The sequence below is a fragment of the Haemorhous mexicanus genome, chromosome 2 (genome assembly GCF_027477595.1).
Source record: "Haemorhous mexicanus isolate bHaeMex1 chromosome 2, bHaeMex1.pri, whole genome shotgun sequence".
Classification (NCBI taxonomy): domain Eukaryota; kingdom Metazoa; phylum Chordata; class Aves; order Passeriformes; family Fringillidae; genus Haemorhous; species Haemorhous mexicanus.
In genome coordinates, this window is record NC_082342.1 from 15,146,492 (window position 1) to 15,161,016 (window position 14,525).

General features: G+C 41.9%; 1 protein-coding gene and 1 long non-coding RNA gene across 3 annotated transcripts in view; one reads left to right on the forward strand and one right to left on the reverse strand.

The window, feature by feature from the left end:
* UVRAG (UV radiation resistance associated) overlaps positions 1-11,967 on the forward strand; it is a 92,972-nt gene extending 81,005 nt beyond the window's left edge. For both annotated transcript variants that reach the window (XM_059873210.1, XM_059873219.1), the window contains one exon: positions 8,304-11,967. In XM_059873210.1, coding sequence (XP_059729193.1) covers positions 8,304-9,006 — 703 coding nt within the window. In that variant the 3' untranslated portion in view covers positions 9,007-11,967. The remainder of the gene's footprint in view (positions 1-8,303) is intronic.
* On the reverse strand, positions 1,985-7,115 carry LOC132341561 (uncharacterized). Its single transcript, XR_009490264.1, has 4 exons — positions 6,719-7,115; positions 6,536-6,585; positions 5,494-5,596; positions 1,985-5,187 (listed from the first exon to the last, which is right to left on the reverse strand). It is a non-coding gene; the product is annotated as an uncharacterized LOC132341561 (long non-coding RNA).
* Positions 11,968-14,525: the final 2,558 nt, after the last annotated feature.

Sequence of the window (14,525 nt, forward strand, 5' to 3'; positions counted from 1 at the left end):
GGAAGCTCGGCCCTTTGTGCAGTTTTATTCTGTAAGTAATTTCAGGCACAGCTGAAAAGATTCTCCCTGCTTTTGTTTTTTTCTCTAGCAAGATGCATAAAGAAAAGCGTTCTTCATTGGGAAAATATCACAGTGAGTTTTTGCGTGGTATCCATCACAGTAGTGTAAAAATCCACAGATGATGTGTGGTCCCCTCAGAAAATTGGAAAATGAAGGGCCAGACTGTGATATCTGTAGCACTTCTCTCTGCTCATCAGTAGAGTGGGAGGGGTGCAGGTCATGGGTGTCTACTACAGTCTTGAATAAGCAGAAGTGGGTTGACACTGGAACATAGGAATAATTTTCAGTGTGGATACCTGTTCTTCCCTTCTGGCATGTGTTGTCTCTGAGGAACTGATCTGGAAACTTAGTTATGCTTCACAGCAATCCTGTTGTTGTTTTCTATAGGTGATGCACACTCATTAACAAAAGAAAGCACTTTTTTTTTTTTTTTTGGCTGGATAATATTTCCATGTAGGAATATTAAGCATAGTTCTTCTGGAGTATCCCATTTCCTTCTCCCCATGGATGTCTATGCCTCATTTCCTTCTCGTGTCCAGAAGTTGTATGAATAGTTGTTAATCTTTAACTTTTTTTTTTTTTAACTGATGATTCCAATCAATGCTTCTTAGTGCTTCCTAATAATATAAATGGAAATGAGGCTTTACAGGGAGTCTGTCTTGAGGGGAAAACTGGCTAGACTTTCATAATTGGGCAGAATACAGATGTCCACCGTCCTGTGGATAATACCTGATTATGAACATTGAAACAAGCAGACAATCCACTAGCTGTTAAAATGAATATTTGAAGAAATTTTTTGTTTTCAGGTTACTGTGAGTCATCTCATGTCCTCTGACACAAACTGTAGTCAGTAAAATATTTCCAGGTTATTCTTTGTTTGCAGGAAAAGAGCAGGGAGACAAGAGGTTTTCTTATCCACATACTCACTTGCACTGCCTGATTTGTTTGGTTCTCTTGCTGGTCTTCAGTTTCCTTTCTGAGCAATATAGCTGGGTTTTTTTGAATTTAAGTTCTGTCACCACCATAATCATTACCATTTTAGATTAAAAGCAAATCCAAAAAAATCTTCCATGGCTTTTGTGGAAGAGCTCACTTATTTCATACATCCATTAGAGCAAATTTGGCTGTAAAGTCTCTGCTTCAATCTTCTGTGAGTTCCCTTGTTTTGACTGGAGCTCTGGGCTAGCCTTTGGCCCTTCGGAAGGTCTGCAGAGTCCAGTGTTTGTCCATCAAGGTTTAGTGGCTGGTTCCCTGAGTGTGGTGAGATTTGTGTTGTTTTGGTTTCTCAGGCATTACACTTAAATGATTAATAAATGTTTTCACATCCCAGCTTGTGTGATTTATTGCAGCAAGCTTGCGGGTCTGCAAGCTCTGCTTCCATCTTCATACCTCTCCTGGTACCAATATTCTGCTGTGTTTACTTTTGTCCCCTGAATCTTTTCTGTTTTCTTTTGGGAATACTACTCTTTGTTTCTAGTTTTTTAGCCCTGGAGTTTCACTGGCTTCCAGAAAAGTAGCTCAGTTTTTTAGGTTATCTTTTGTGGATGCAAAAGGTCCTATGCCGATTTTGTCTTAAATCCTTTTTCTTGTGAGCAGGCAGTTTATTCCAGCATTTGAGACCAAATCATAGAAAGGTTTGGATTGGAAGGGACCTTCCACTCCCTGACTGTGGGCAGGACACCTTCCACTAGACCAGGTTGCTCCAAGCCCTGTCCAACCTGGCCTTGAACACTTCCAGGGATGGGACAGCCACAGTTTCTGTGGGCAACCTGTGCCAGAGCCTCACCATCCTCACAGCCAAGAATTTCTTCCTAATCTCTAATCTAAATCTCCCCTCTTTTAGTTTAAAACTATTCCCCCTTGTCCTGTCCCTCTCTACCTCTTTAAAAAGTCGCTCTCCCTGTTTTTCATAAGTCCCCTTCAAATCCCCCCTTTGGTGTAGCCTGTCCATTTTTAACATTTTTAATTAAAATTGTTTTATTTCTTTTTACATGTTCAGATTTACCTTTCCCAAGTTTAGGCTCTTTAGATTATGGTTGCATTAAATCAAGAGACTCTGACTCATTTTCTCTCCTATTCTTCAGCTTTTTTCTTTATTTTGTCATTCTGTAACTTAATAGGGATAGTATTTGTGAGTAACAGAAAGTAAAGAATATGCTGGCAAATACACGATACTACTTCTGAACGGCTTGTCTGTAGGCAGGGAGATGCCCTTTTGAGCTGCATTTAAAGGCTTTCCTCAAAAATACTTGAGTGCCAAGGCTTAAATTGTGTTTTGAGGCTATGTCTTGGTTAATATACTGCTAGAATCAAGAGGAACCCAAAACTTCTTAGTTATGAAGACTCTGGTGGCTTGATTTATGAAGATTTCATTTCATAAAAATGTGTTGCTGAATTTCTTAGCTGCCAAAAGATGCAGTTTCATCTTAACTTCATATTGGCAGCCTTCCTATTGCGATTGTACATTATTTTACCAGTAATCTCTAAGAAGGTGAGAAACTATTACTGCTTTTTAGCTCAGTTGACATGATATTGGCTCTGAACTGCTGATGGAGTTTCAAGCATATTAGATAGCTATAAACCAACTACAACACCTTCATTTAGTATTCTTACCATGAGGTCCTGGTTTACAACACAAAAAGATCAAATGGTGTTTAGGTTTTTGTGGGTTTTTTTTAAAGCATTCTCATAGCAAAGAGCTGTAGCTGTAGATTTTGGATTTTGGCCAGGCAATCAAAATTTAGTATTTTGTCCATCTGTGATGCAGTAATGTTCCTCACAGGAAACATTTTGTGTGGAGGAAAAGATACATATTTGAGCCTGTAAATTTTATTTTGTCCCTCATAATGCTTTACAGTTTCTCTGAGCCACTTGCAGCCAGATTGAATAATCACAGGTGACTCTGACCAAAGAATGTTTTATCAAACTGCAACCAGAATGTGTTCACTAAGAAAATAATTTCAGAAATGTTTATGTCTTACTTCAGTCACTTTATCTCACCTGTTTACAGTGGGGAGTCTATGTCTTCCACCTTAAGGCTAAGAATGCTCAAACTGACTATTTGTTAACTAGCAAAAATTAATATTTTTGGAGAAAATAGCTACTTTGTCCTTTTGCTGCCAGAAAGACTTAGAGGTGAAGTCAGACTGTTAGGATTGGCTTTTGAGATTTGGAGACAATTGAAAGATTGAAATTGGTGACCTGAGGCTTCTATTTTTTAATTTTTATTTTTAATTTAGAAATCCTGCTTTCTGACAGGAACTGTTCATACCCATATGCATAGCCAGTTCTAGTGTCATCCAGCCTGATGACTAAAAGTCATCAGGCCCTAATGACAGTTAATCAAATCGGTTTTTAATCTCCACAAGTCACAGGCCATTCTTTTTGGACAGATGTCTACACCTGTCTGGTTGGACTCAGGAGTCCAACCAAGGGATTGTTGCTGGAAGCTGAATCAGCCCAGCCTCAGTAATTGAGCTCAAGTCTGTGCCTTAGAGTAAAGGGCTGTGCTCCTGCAAGCCAAACCCTTCTCACTGGGGACAATGCCTCAGTCGCTAAAGTGTGTGAGTAACTGGATGATAGTTTTCTAACATTACTTTCTTTTTTATATACTTTAATATATTTTTATTAATTTAATGAGAAGTGATCTGTATATTCAGGTATCACTTGTCCTGGGCAATTAGTTCACATAAAAATGGGATGATGTGTCCTTTGACCCAGTGAAGTGTCTTGAATGTCTGTCTCTGTGAATATTGCACATCTTGGAATTTGGGTAAATTTCTAGAACTTGTCTTTTAACTATAAGATAAACAGAATCTCATCAAATTAGTAATACAGAGTATTCATTTATTTTTCTGAACAAAGGCAGAAAGCACTAAATTGAGGGAAGGGAGGGCAAAACAGACCATTCCTAATATATCTGCAGTGCAAATTGCCCGAGTACAGTTCACAAATCTCCTGCTGCAGATACTTGTGTTTGTCATATTACATCATTCTGAAAAATAAGTGGTTGATAGTGTAGGGGTTGGTTAAAAGACAAACCTGTAAAGGCTTGGTGGAATTTGCATTCAAAAGGTCTGAAACAGCTGTTCAAATCTGAGAAGAAAGTTGATGTTTTTGCTGCTGCTTTCATATGTGGCTGCCTCGGTTTGGAAGACAGGTGTCTGCTAGGGAAGGCAGGAGCCTCCCTTGGAATGGAGAATGTAAGCACCCTCCCTCTGAATTATTATAATTTTGAAATTAAGGGGACTCTCAGGCAAAGATATGAGGATAGGAATAACAGATCTTTGCTAGTGTTACAGATGAGTAATATAATAGTTGACTCTCACAATTAAGGGACAGATATGATATAGATGTTAAAATGTATAGTGATGCTATTGTAATATGTCCCCCCCATAGTCCTCTTTCCCCTCCCCCTTGTAATAGCCTCAGTAGTCAGGGCATTTAGAGAAGGCTGGCTTATTACCAAGAGGGGCAGTGTAACAACACCTGACTGCTAATCAAGATATAAGAAGGTAATCTCCACCAATGGACAGCAGAGAAGTAGTTGACTGACAAAACTTTGGGAAGGGCTAAGGATATAACAGGCAGAGCATCCATTCTGTAGAGGAGCATATGGCTGATAGTCATGGGGGCTCCCAAGGCTCTAATTTTTCCTTATTTAGTCCTTTTGTTGTGTTTTTTTTAAGGTTTAATAAACCTTTAAAATCTTAAAAGTGAGCAGTCATTTCTCCCACTAGCATGTATAACAAGGCAAACAAACAACAATAACTGTGGCATTAACAACAAATAGAACCAGGGACCCAGTAACAGCCTTCTCGGCCTTAGACACTTTCCCCTTTGGTGCAGTTACCATCTCAGCCGGCAGGAATGAGCAAAAAATAGCAGGCTGGTGGGTGAGATGTATCAGTGGCTGGAACTGCGGGATGTCCCAGCAGGGCAGAAGGATGCTGGCTACCGCATGAAGAGAAGAACCAAGAACAGTACCAAAGAAACTGTGGGGGCAGGGCAGTGCTGGCCCGGCTCTGAGCAGGGCAGCGAGAGGCAAAGTTCAGGATTCCCGAGACACAGGAGCAGATGGTGATGGGTCCCTCAGGGCTCAGCTCCAGCGGTGCTGGTGAATTCTCCCTGCAGTAAGCGACAACCTGGCTGTCTTCCTCCAATGTCAAAGAGAAAGAGAGAGAGAGTGCAGCTGCCCCCAACCCCATTTTTTACCTCTCCCCAAAACTTGTATCCCAAAAAATGACAAAACCAACAAAAAAGTATAGCCAGATGCTCTATTCCTCTCCCGACATCAGCCACCTTCTTTTGTCTTTAAGTACCCGTAAGTATCCATAAGTACCCAGTAGTTAGTTTCCTAGCAACTTATAGGAAAAAAATTCTATAAGTAAAAGAAAAAAAGAAAGAAATCCAACCCCCAACAGTGGCCCTTACCTCTCTACTTCACTGTCTGCAACTGTGTATCCTGAAAAGCAGCTTCTCCTTAAGGTTATTTGAGGGTTTTGTGGAAAAGACCGAAGATGCATTTAGGGGTAGCCTGGGAGGAGGTAATACAGGAGAGGAAATTCAACAGGAATAGTACTACTCACTGCCCTCCCATGGGGACACTTATTCTTCACAGAGGGACTTATTGCAATCTACTTTATTCTATTTATAAAGGGGAGCAAAACAAGAAAAGCGGTGCGGAAAAGGGTCTGCACTAGGGACTACTTGCAGCTGCTGTTTCAAGATGTGGTGGTTTCAGTTTGAAAACCAGGCGGAAACACCAATTAAGTGTAGTGGTTTTGGTTCGCCAGTCTGAGCTTCCCAGCCAACACACCAATTAATGTAGTGGGTGCAAATGCCAGTTCTTTTCCTCCCCCCACACTCTCTTTTCTTTCCCACTGACAAAGTAAAGAGACAAAACCTGCGACTTTCAGTCCGTTTGCCACCTCTTCTTCAGTTCTCTTAGGGAGAGGAGTCTCTCTTGCCATGCCATGGAGACTTCTCCACAAGAAACAGTTTTCTTTGGCTTCAGTGTCACACTGAATCAGCCACCCGGGAAAGAAAAATCTGTTTGCAGTTTGAAAGTCCCTCCCATGCCTTGCAGTTTTCCCACAGCTGCTTTCATGGGCCATGTCAACTTATGGGGTACTATTTTAAGGATGAGCTGTTTAGCATAAAAGCAAAAGTTCTCTTCAGCCATCTCTAGGAAACAGAGGTTTTCTTCTTCTATTCCTGGGGCAGGGTTTCTCATCTCTCTCATTTCTTTCTGTTCAACCTACTTCAACATCTGCTTATTTCAACATGGGTGCTTCTGCTCACAGCTGTGGCTAGAATGCTACATCCCCCCCAATGCATCCCATGAGTTACAGGGAAAAAATTAAAGTCTGATGTATCAATTATGTCTTAACCATAGCCTTAAAAGAGAATTTCAGCCCAAGACTAAGGGATCTCCTCAGTCTCCTCCCATCTAGGATTTGACTTCTTCACTGACCTCAGTGTCCTGTGTTGTTGTCTCTACCTGTCTTCATCCTTTCCTTTTTCCTGATTCAGGAGAGATTTGGTGTTTATAGGTTCATTTGTTCTCAAGCTTTATCAGTTGAAACAGTTCTGTATAGAGTTCTGCAGCGCTGGAAGGTTGATCTCATCCAGGCTCTGCATCAGGGAAATCACTCACCGTGCCTCTCTGTTGGTCACATGGTCTTCGCTGACACGGTGCGAGTTGTGCTTGCTGCTGGCACCACTCTGTGACTTCTCTTCCTGTGGGGCACCAAAAAAAAAAAAAAAAAAAAAAAAGCTGCTACTGCTGATTCTGTCCTTCTGCCTGCCGCATGGCTGGCTAAAAGCAGCCAAGCAAACAAAGTTCATTGCAAGCCATGCTGAGATAGCCACGGCTGTGTGGTGCTGCCTCAGCCATGCTGATTTCAGCCAAGCAGAGGGGTTTTCCAGGAAGTGGCTTGGTCCTGCTGGGAAGGGGCCCCAGCCACCCCACCAGGATGGGGTCTGGCAGGCTTTGTGGGAAGGGGTCTGCATTGCAGCAGAGCCTGACCTGGCCAGCTCCCAGTTACCTGTTCCAAGGCCGGAAGCAACAGAGCTTTTCACGGGCTTACCTGTCCTTAAATATGTTTTCACAGAGGCCTGTGCAGCTCTTTTAAGTTGTTTAACTGGGTGTCAGTTTTCAAAACTAGCCAACTGATTGGGTGCACCAGATCCCCACAGGGAACCACCCTCACGGCCCATGGACTCCCTCCTGGCCTAAAAACCAAACAATCTGTTGAACCACAGCACAAGATTTTCCCATGCCAGACAAAACGTATCAGGTCTTGAGCAGAAAGAGTTTCTTTTAAATGGAGTTCATGAAGGAGTTTCATACTGGCAATGGCTGAATCTTACAGTTGTATATTCAGTAGATCAATAATAGTTGTTTTTTTACTATTTTTTTTTAATTTGGAAGGAAAATGAACCAGCTGCTTATCTTCATGTATAGCATGCTATTTATATACAGGGTGGTGATTATAGTTGGATAAATATTGAGCTGACAAAGGAGAGTTCTCGTAACACACCTGAGATGACGTAAAGTGGATTTTTCAAATTATAGAGCTTGAGACAGTGAAAGGGCTTGTAGAACTGTATTACAGTAAAGTTAGACTTGTAAATTAGGCTTGATTGGTTCATGTTCCTTAAGAAATGTAGGTTGGCATTTGTCCAAAAAATTTTGGAATGACTGGCACAGAAAAGCAGAAGATCTGGCAAGAATAACCCTCTGCAAATAGTGAAGTTGTTGTGGTTTTTCTCCTTTGTGCAGCTGTCAGGGAAGTCCGCTGTTGGATTCTTTGCTCTTAGAGGATTCAGATGTTATTACTGACTTTTGAAGAGTTTATGATGACCCAGAACAGGCTATACATATGTAAATATATGGTCAACAGTAATATTCCGTAAGTGCAGCTCGGTCCTATAAAATGGTGTTAACAGTGTGAATTAGCATAATGTGATGGTTTCTTGGGTGATTGGCTTGCCAAACCATAGAGCTGTCTAAGTGTTCCTACAAAACCTCACTGTTTTTTACTGCAGCCGTCCTCTGGGCTGTCTTCTGGCTCATATGGCACTAAATATGTTTGGGATTTTAGCACTTTGGGATAGAAGTTGTTGGCCAAACGAAGCCTGGAGTTGTGATAAAACAATTGCTTCAGCCTTTGATTAAACATCTGTATTGCTCATGAGCATGCCTGATGGGTGCGATCTGTTCTTTGCTTCTTTTACAGTGATCGACACCATACATCCAGTGCAATTCCTGTTCCAAAGAGACAGAGCTCTAGCTTTGGCAGATTGGATATTGGGTTTTCCGGTGGGCTTCCTTCTCCAGATAAAGGACTCCGAAAACGAGCCAGCACAGGAAGCGAGAGACTACAGTACAAAACTCCTCCTCCTAGTTACAACTCTGCTTTAACACAGCCTGTTGCTGTCACAGCCTGCGTTGGAGAGCTGGATAAAAAACCTGGACCCATATGTTCTTCTTTGGACACCTCTATGGACTCCTCCAAAAGAAATACCAAAAAAGGCCAGGACTTGTGCAGTAGTTTAAATGGAGAAAATGGAGGCCTAAACAATACCCAAGACAGGAAGGAATCTTTCCTAGGACCTTCTAGTGCAATAAATGGGGCGTTTCTACCTGGCGAGTGCTCTGGCACCATGAACAACGAGCAGCCCTGTGAGTTTCAGCCCCCACTCAACCCCGTGCTATGCTGCACTGTGGAGCAGGCAGAGGAGATCATGGGTATGGAAGCAACAGGGTTCAGTGCAGGAGATCAGCTGGAAGACTTTACCTCCATCCCAGTGGAACATGCTGTAGCGGTTGAGTGTGATGAACAAGTCCTAGGGGAGTTTGAGGAGTTCTCTCGAAGGATCTGTGCACTGAATGAGAACATGTCCAGCTTCCGCAGACCTCGTAAAAGTTCGGACAAGTGAGCTCGCATGGAGATTTGATAGCAGACATTGAGGTGAAATCAGTGATCTGGAATAGAAATAAAATTGCACTTATTCTTTATATTAATTATGAAAATAAAAAAGCTTAAAGTTGTTCCTATGGTGTTAGACAAATGGACTTGAGCACAATAACACAGGATCATGGTGTATTCACAGCCCAGGTAACTTCATTCTGCTTTAAGTCCTTTTCTGTCTGGTATTTATAATCTGTTGAAGGTTTTGTGGGGTTTTTTTTCTAGGGCATTGGAATCCATTTATAAAGGCTTTTCTGAAGACAACTTCTAGTGCTGATCAGCCCCTTCTATGAATGTTTGTTATGTTCTTAATTATTATTTAGAGTTAAATTTATTTTAATCTTTTCAGAAGAAAAACCCTTTAATTTAATATATTTTTATGGTAAGATGTCTTTACATTCTCCCATGTACTCCTGTGTTTGCTTGAGCAATGTAGTCAGTATTAGAGAAATACCATGAATTTACTACAATTGGACAACTTTATTTTGGCTGTGCTCTGTAGCCTTTGAAGTTCTAGTTTGCACTGAGGAGTCTTCACTTGGCGGTGTGAACTTGCCAGAGAATGAGCACCTGTGTGATTTTTTTTCAGTTTCCTTGCACCTGGTTAATCAGAAATGACATTTGGAAGTTTTTCCACTCCTCTTTTCCTCCAAACTTGCTCTTCCTACCAGTGGAAACCTTGAGGAGTAAGTCACCTCTAAGGTTCTGTGTAATAATCTCAGCCTGACCATTCCCCACTTAGGTTGGGCACAGATCTCATTAGTAGAGACTTAGTGAGCCCAGTACCAACACGGGGTTCAGCTGCTACCCTCCAAGGCGTGCAGTGGGGACAGTGGGCCCTGAGACACTTCAGACATCTTCCAAAAAACCCAGACTGGGAATGAAGCACTTTGGAATTAGGAGAATGTGTGGAATTGCTCCATCCTCTGTAAAAAGGAGGCATTTCACAATATTCATCTGAATTTTTATTTTTTTAACTATCTATGCTTTGAGGGAAGAAACTTCCAGTGGTTTGCTGGAGGTGCAGTTTGCTGTTGGGTTGGTTACCACTGCCACATGTGTTCAGCTGCACTAATGAGAAAGCAATTTGCAGCCTGCTTTGTAATTCCTGGTATGTATTTCAGTTTGGATTTCATTGCTCTTGCTTTCTATATTGTATACCCAAGAATCTGAGCTCCGTTGTGAGCTCTGAAATATAAAAGTATATAGCAGAATAAAATGCTTCATCTTGTCTGGCTTTTTTTTCTCTCCCTGGTTTATGTTTTCTTTTGAACCCTAGTTCAAACAACCTAGTTTTTTCCTAACTTCACTGTAAGGTTAGCTGAAACTAACTTTTTAAAAATATGGATATGTATAATCTCAGCTTTCTGTTGTCAAAACAAGATGTGTTTGTGAGAACCGGTATACATGATAGCACTGTTCTAGAATATGCATTTTTCCAGGTAACGCCTTTATGACTGTATTAAAACTATATTCACATTTCTTCAGTTAGCTTTTAATGGTTGTGTCCACAGTTGAGTGGTTGGATAGAGCCTCTCTGCAGCAATTTGCTGGCTTTGGTCTGTCCCAGGATGATGTGCTAGATGGGAGCACTTGGAGATCTTGATTTTGAGACACTGAACATGATTATTTCATGTTCAGTACAAAGTAGGACACATCCATGAGTATCTTCTCCCCCATATTAGCTCCTCTGTTCAAACCTCATGAAAACTTCCCCAAAGGTAGTGCTGCAGAAGCTCAAAGCACTGCCATCATCTTCGGAAAGGAATAGGTAGGAAGCTCTTGCTGTCCTTTGGCCTAGAGAGGGAGAAATAAACACCTGAAAGAATGGCACGTTGTAGTGATGAGCATAAGATTTCTGTCCTGGGCCCTGTGCCATCTTCTGATACCAGTATAATTTTGGGTGAAATCCAGTAACATTAGGTTAGTTTTGCACCATGTGGGATGGGAGCTGGCATACTCAAGGCAGCACAGGCCTGATTGTGCACACACTCGTGTTCCTGTATAACAGAAAAGCATTAGCTTGTGTGTGATGGTGACTTTTCAAAGTAACCCAAAGAGTAGTTGTGAAGTCACTGCGTTTCGTAGGTGAACATGGAGCATCTCAGCGCAATTTAGCAACATGTGAAGTTAGGTTTGTACAGCATCAGTGGGACTTCTTTTTCCATTAGTTGTTTATTTCTCAGGTTGCACAAACCAAATGAAGTTTAGTTCTCCTCCCCAATGTTGTGTTGCTGTTCCTGTTTATAATTGTAATGTGCTAAACACTATGGTGGATTTTTGCATCTGTTGCACAAAGCTGCTCAGATGGGCTTTCTGTGGATTATCTTTAGTTAGCCTTAAATTATCCCTGTGTTTCTCTTCCACTTCTACCACTTTCCATGTAGCAGGTGGTGTGAGGTGGGACAGCATCACAGGGCTGATGAAGCATTGACCAGCTCCTTGTGGCTGTGAGGAAGGGGGTTGTACAGACTGCAGCTGTGTCATAGCTTTCTCCTTTTGATTATTGTTTTTCACCCCCTGTAAATTACTTTGGAAATGGTGTCGTGGAAGAGAAACAAACAGGAGGTTTGAGGGTGAGATAATGGATCACAGTGTACATTCAATTTTCAAGAGCCTTTCAGTTCCTGCACAGCTGTGGCACTTAAAAGTGTGCAACAGTCTTCAGATTAAGAAAGCATTTCATTGCAATCTCAGTCTGATCCCTCATTAGAAATCCTTAAGATTTTTGAGCAGATTAGTTTTGGAATATCAGATCCCACTATATTTTTATAGCAAGAACAACAGCATTGGTTTATCCTTGCTTGACCAGGTATTTAAAATAAGCGAGACCAGAATATCACATAATAAACGACACATTAAAACTATGTTGGCAATTGCAGGAAAGCTCATCTGTCTTTATAAAATAAAATTGATTTGTATCTCTCAACTTGTGTGTCTTCTTCAATGGCTCCTTTGTGTTTGTTTTCTTTATGAGCCTGGTTTAAGCCCCAGTGGCCTTCCCAGCCCCAAAATTCCTTGGCTTATTGTTCATCAAATCAATATTGCTTCCAATGTGAATGGTTGAGTAAGAGGATTTGCCTGAAGAACTGACTGCCTTGATGGCTCCAAATCCTGTTTCAGAAGAGCTGATACTGCAGTTCTTTTTCATGCTTTTCCCCAAAAGATGGCATGCAGCTAGAAAATCAGCTCCAGCCTACATTGGGGCTGGGATTAAGCTGGATTTGTAGACATTTATGGGTAGTGGAAGTACTGTGTTCCTTCATCAGGGAAGCACTGCTATTCGTCCAGCACCTTCTGTGATTCCAGCTAATAATCAACATGTGTCTGCCCAAAATGTTGATGTGTGCCTTCAACAGGAGTCGGCTGCATGAGTCTTGGCAGGAGTCTGTCCACAACTCATGAGTCTCTGGTGGGAAGCAGTGAAATGTGAAGAGCTCTCCAGGCATCATTAGGAGGTTTTTTGGGTTAGTTTTATTTCCTCCTACCCAGTCTGTCTATCAGCAGAGAGTAAAAACCCAGGACATCATCTGTATATACCCAGGAGCTGAAGATACAGAGAAGATGCAGGAGAGAAATTTTACTTCAAGCTATTTTACAATGTTGAACAGCATTACTGAAATAAACTTGCCTGAAAGTGAAGAATAAGGAGCGGAAAGAATAAGATGGAAGTGCTGCTGGAAGAGTGGACTTAATCTAGGTAAACCTTGGGTTCTTCTGTGCCTTATTCTGTCACCTTTTAAATGGCTGGAGAAGGTATGTCTGCTTGCTGTCTGGATTTTGACCTTTTTCAGGTGGAAGTGTTTTAATGTGCTTTGTCTGCTCTGAAATGATGTGGCATACCTGGTATCTCTGGGCAGCCATGAGCACCTCCAGTCTGCAGGCAAGCTGTTCTTAATGCCAGGTGAAAATATTTTCCAGGGGAAAAAACATTCATTAATCAAATCTTTTAATTGCTCATTATTTTAATATCACTTTTTTTTGTATATGGTAAATTGCAACATTGGTTTACAATTTGTCATTAAATAGTATGAAAGTTTTTTTGCTCTAAATAACTGAGATGTCATGTCTGCTGCTGCTCAATTTAGTGTTGAATGTATTGCATTGACTGGCTCAACAAGTAATCTGCAGGACTCTTCAATCTTGCTTTACTAGGTTACTTTATTGGAATCATAGAATAGGCTTAGAAGGGATGTTCAACATCATCCAGTTCCACCTCCTGCCGTGGGCAGGATGCCTCCCACTAGACCTGGTTGCTTAGAGCCCCATCCATCCTGGTCTTGAACACTTCCAGGGATGGGGCAGCCCCAGCTTTCCTGGGCAACCTGTGGCAGGGCCTCACCACCTTCCCAGGGAAGCATTTTTTCCCCAGTATTCCACCTACCAGCCTCTGACAGTGGAAAGCCATTCGCTCTGATGCTGTCATTCCAGGCCCTTGTTCAGAGTTCCCCTCCAACTCTTTTGGAGCCCCTTTAGGCACTGGCAGGGGCTCTAAGGTCTTCCTGGAGCCTTCTCCAGGCTAAAGAATACTATTTCTCTTGGTTTTTTTGCATGGCAGAGCTGCTCCAGCCCTTAGAGCATCTTTTGCTGACAGTGCTTGAACTGTGACCTGAGCCCGGACTTGCATGAGTCCATCTGGCCAGCTGCCTTCCATAATGTGTTTCTTATGTCTCTGTTAAAAAGGAGTTTGCAAATCAGGTTGTATGGTCTCATCTCAGATGTTAAGCGAAACCATGGATGAGAACCACCTGGCAACTCCTGAACTGCCATAGCATACGTATGTTTATATAAAACAGATGTACAAACATAGAACACTTTTACCTGCCTCAAAATTTCATGCAAAATGCATTTATTTTGAAATACAGCAATAAGGTAGCTCAGTCAGTTAAGCTTCATGAAAATCCGTAAACCTTGAAGATGCAGAGTTGGTACAGGTAGAAAACCTGCCAGCCCAGCCATTGTGCTTCTGCCAGGCACGAGGGTGTGAGGTTGTCCCTTGTGGGCAGGGCAGGCAGAGGAGCTCCTGCTCCTGTGGAAACGTTTTTCTCTTCGTGGTTCATATAGAAGGTGGCAAAATGGTGACATCATGATGGATAGTTGGGTTACCTATCCCTACCCAAATCTGAATGCCAGCAGTGTCTCTTGTTGACTGTTCTGAGTCTTTTTGGACTTCTCCTTTCAGGAAGGCACTGTCTAGCTGGCCAGTTGATTGCTGCCAATACTGCCAATGCTAAGTGCATTTATTTTCGTCTGAGATCCATACACGCTACAAGCAAGGCATTTTTTGGGAAGAAAATCTCCTTTTCCTTACAGGGTGTCTCCAAAGGAGGACGTGCACAGAATTCCTTGTCCTTCCTTGGTGGAGCTCTGCTGCAGAAAACCATCTGTCTCTTTTTTTCAGCCCTTGCTTTTCTGTTTTTTCTTTCAGGAGTCTGGTTTCTCCAGCAACAGCTGTGTTGTGTGCTCAGGCAGGACACCATCAGTGCC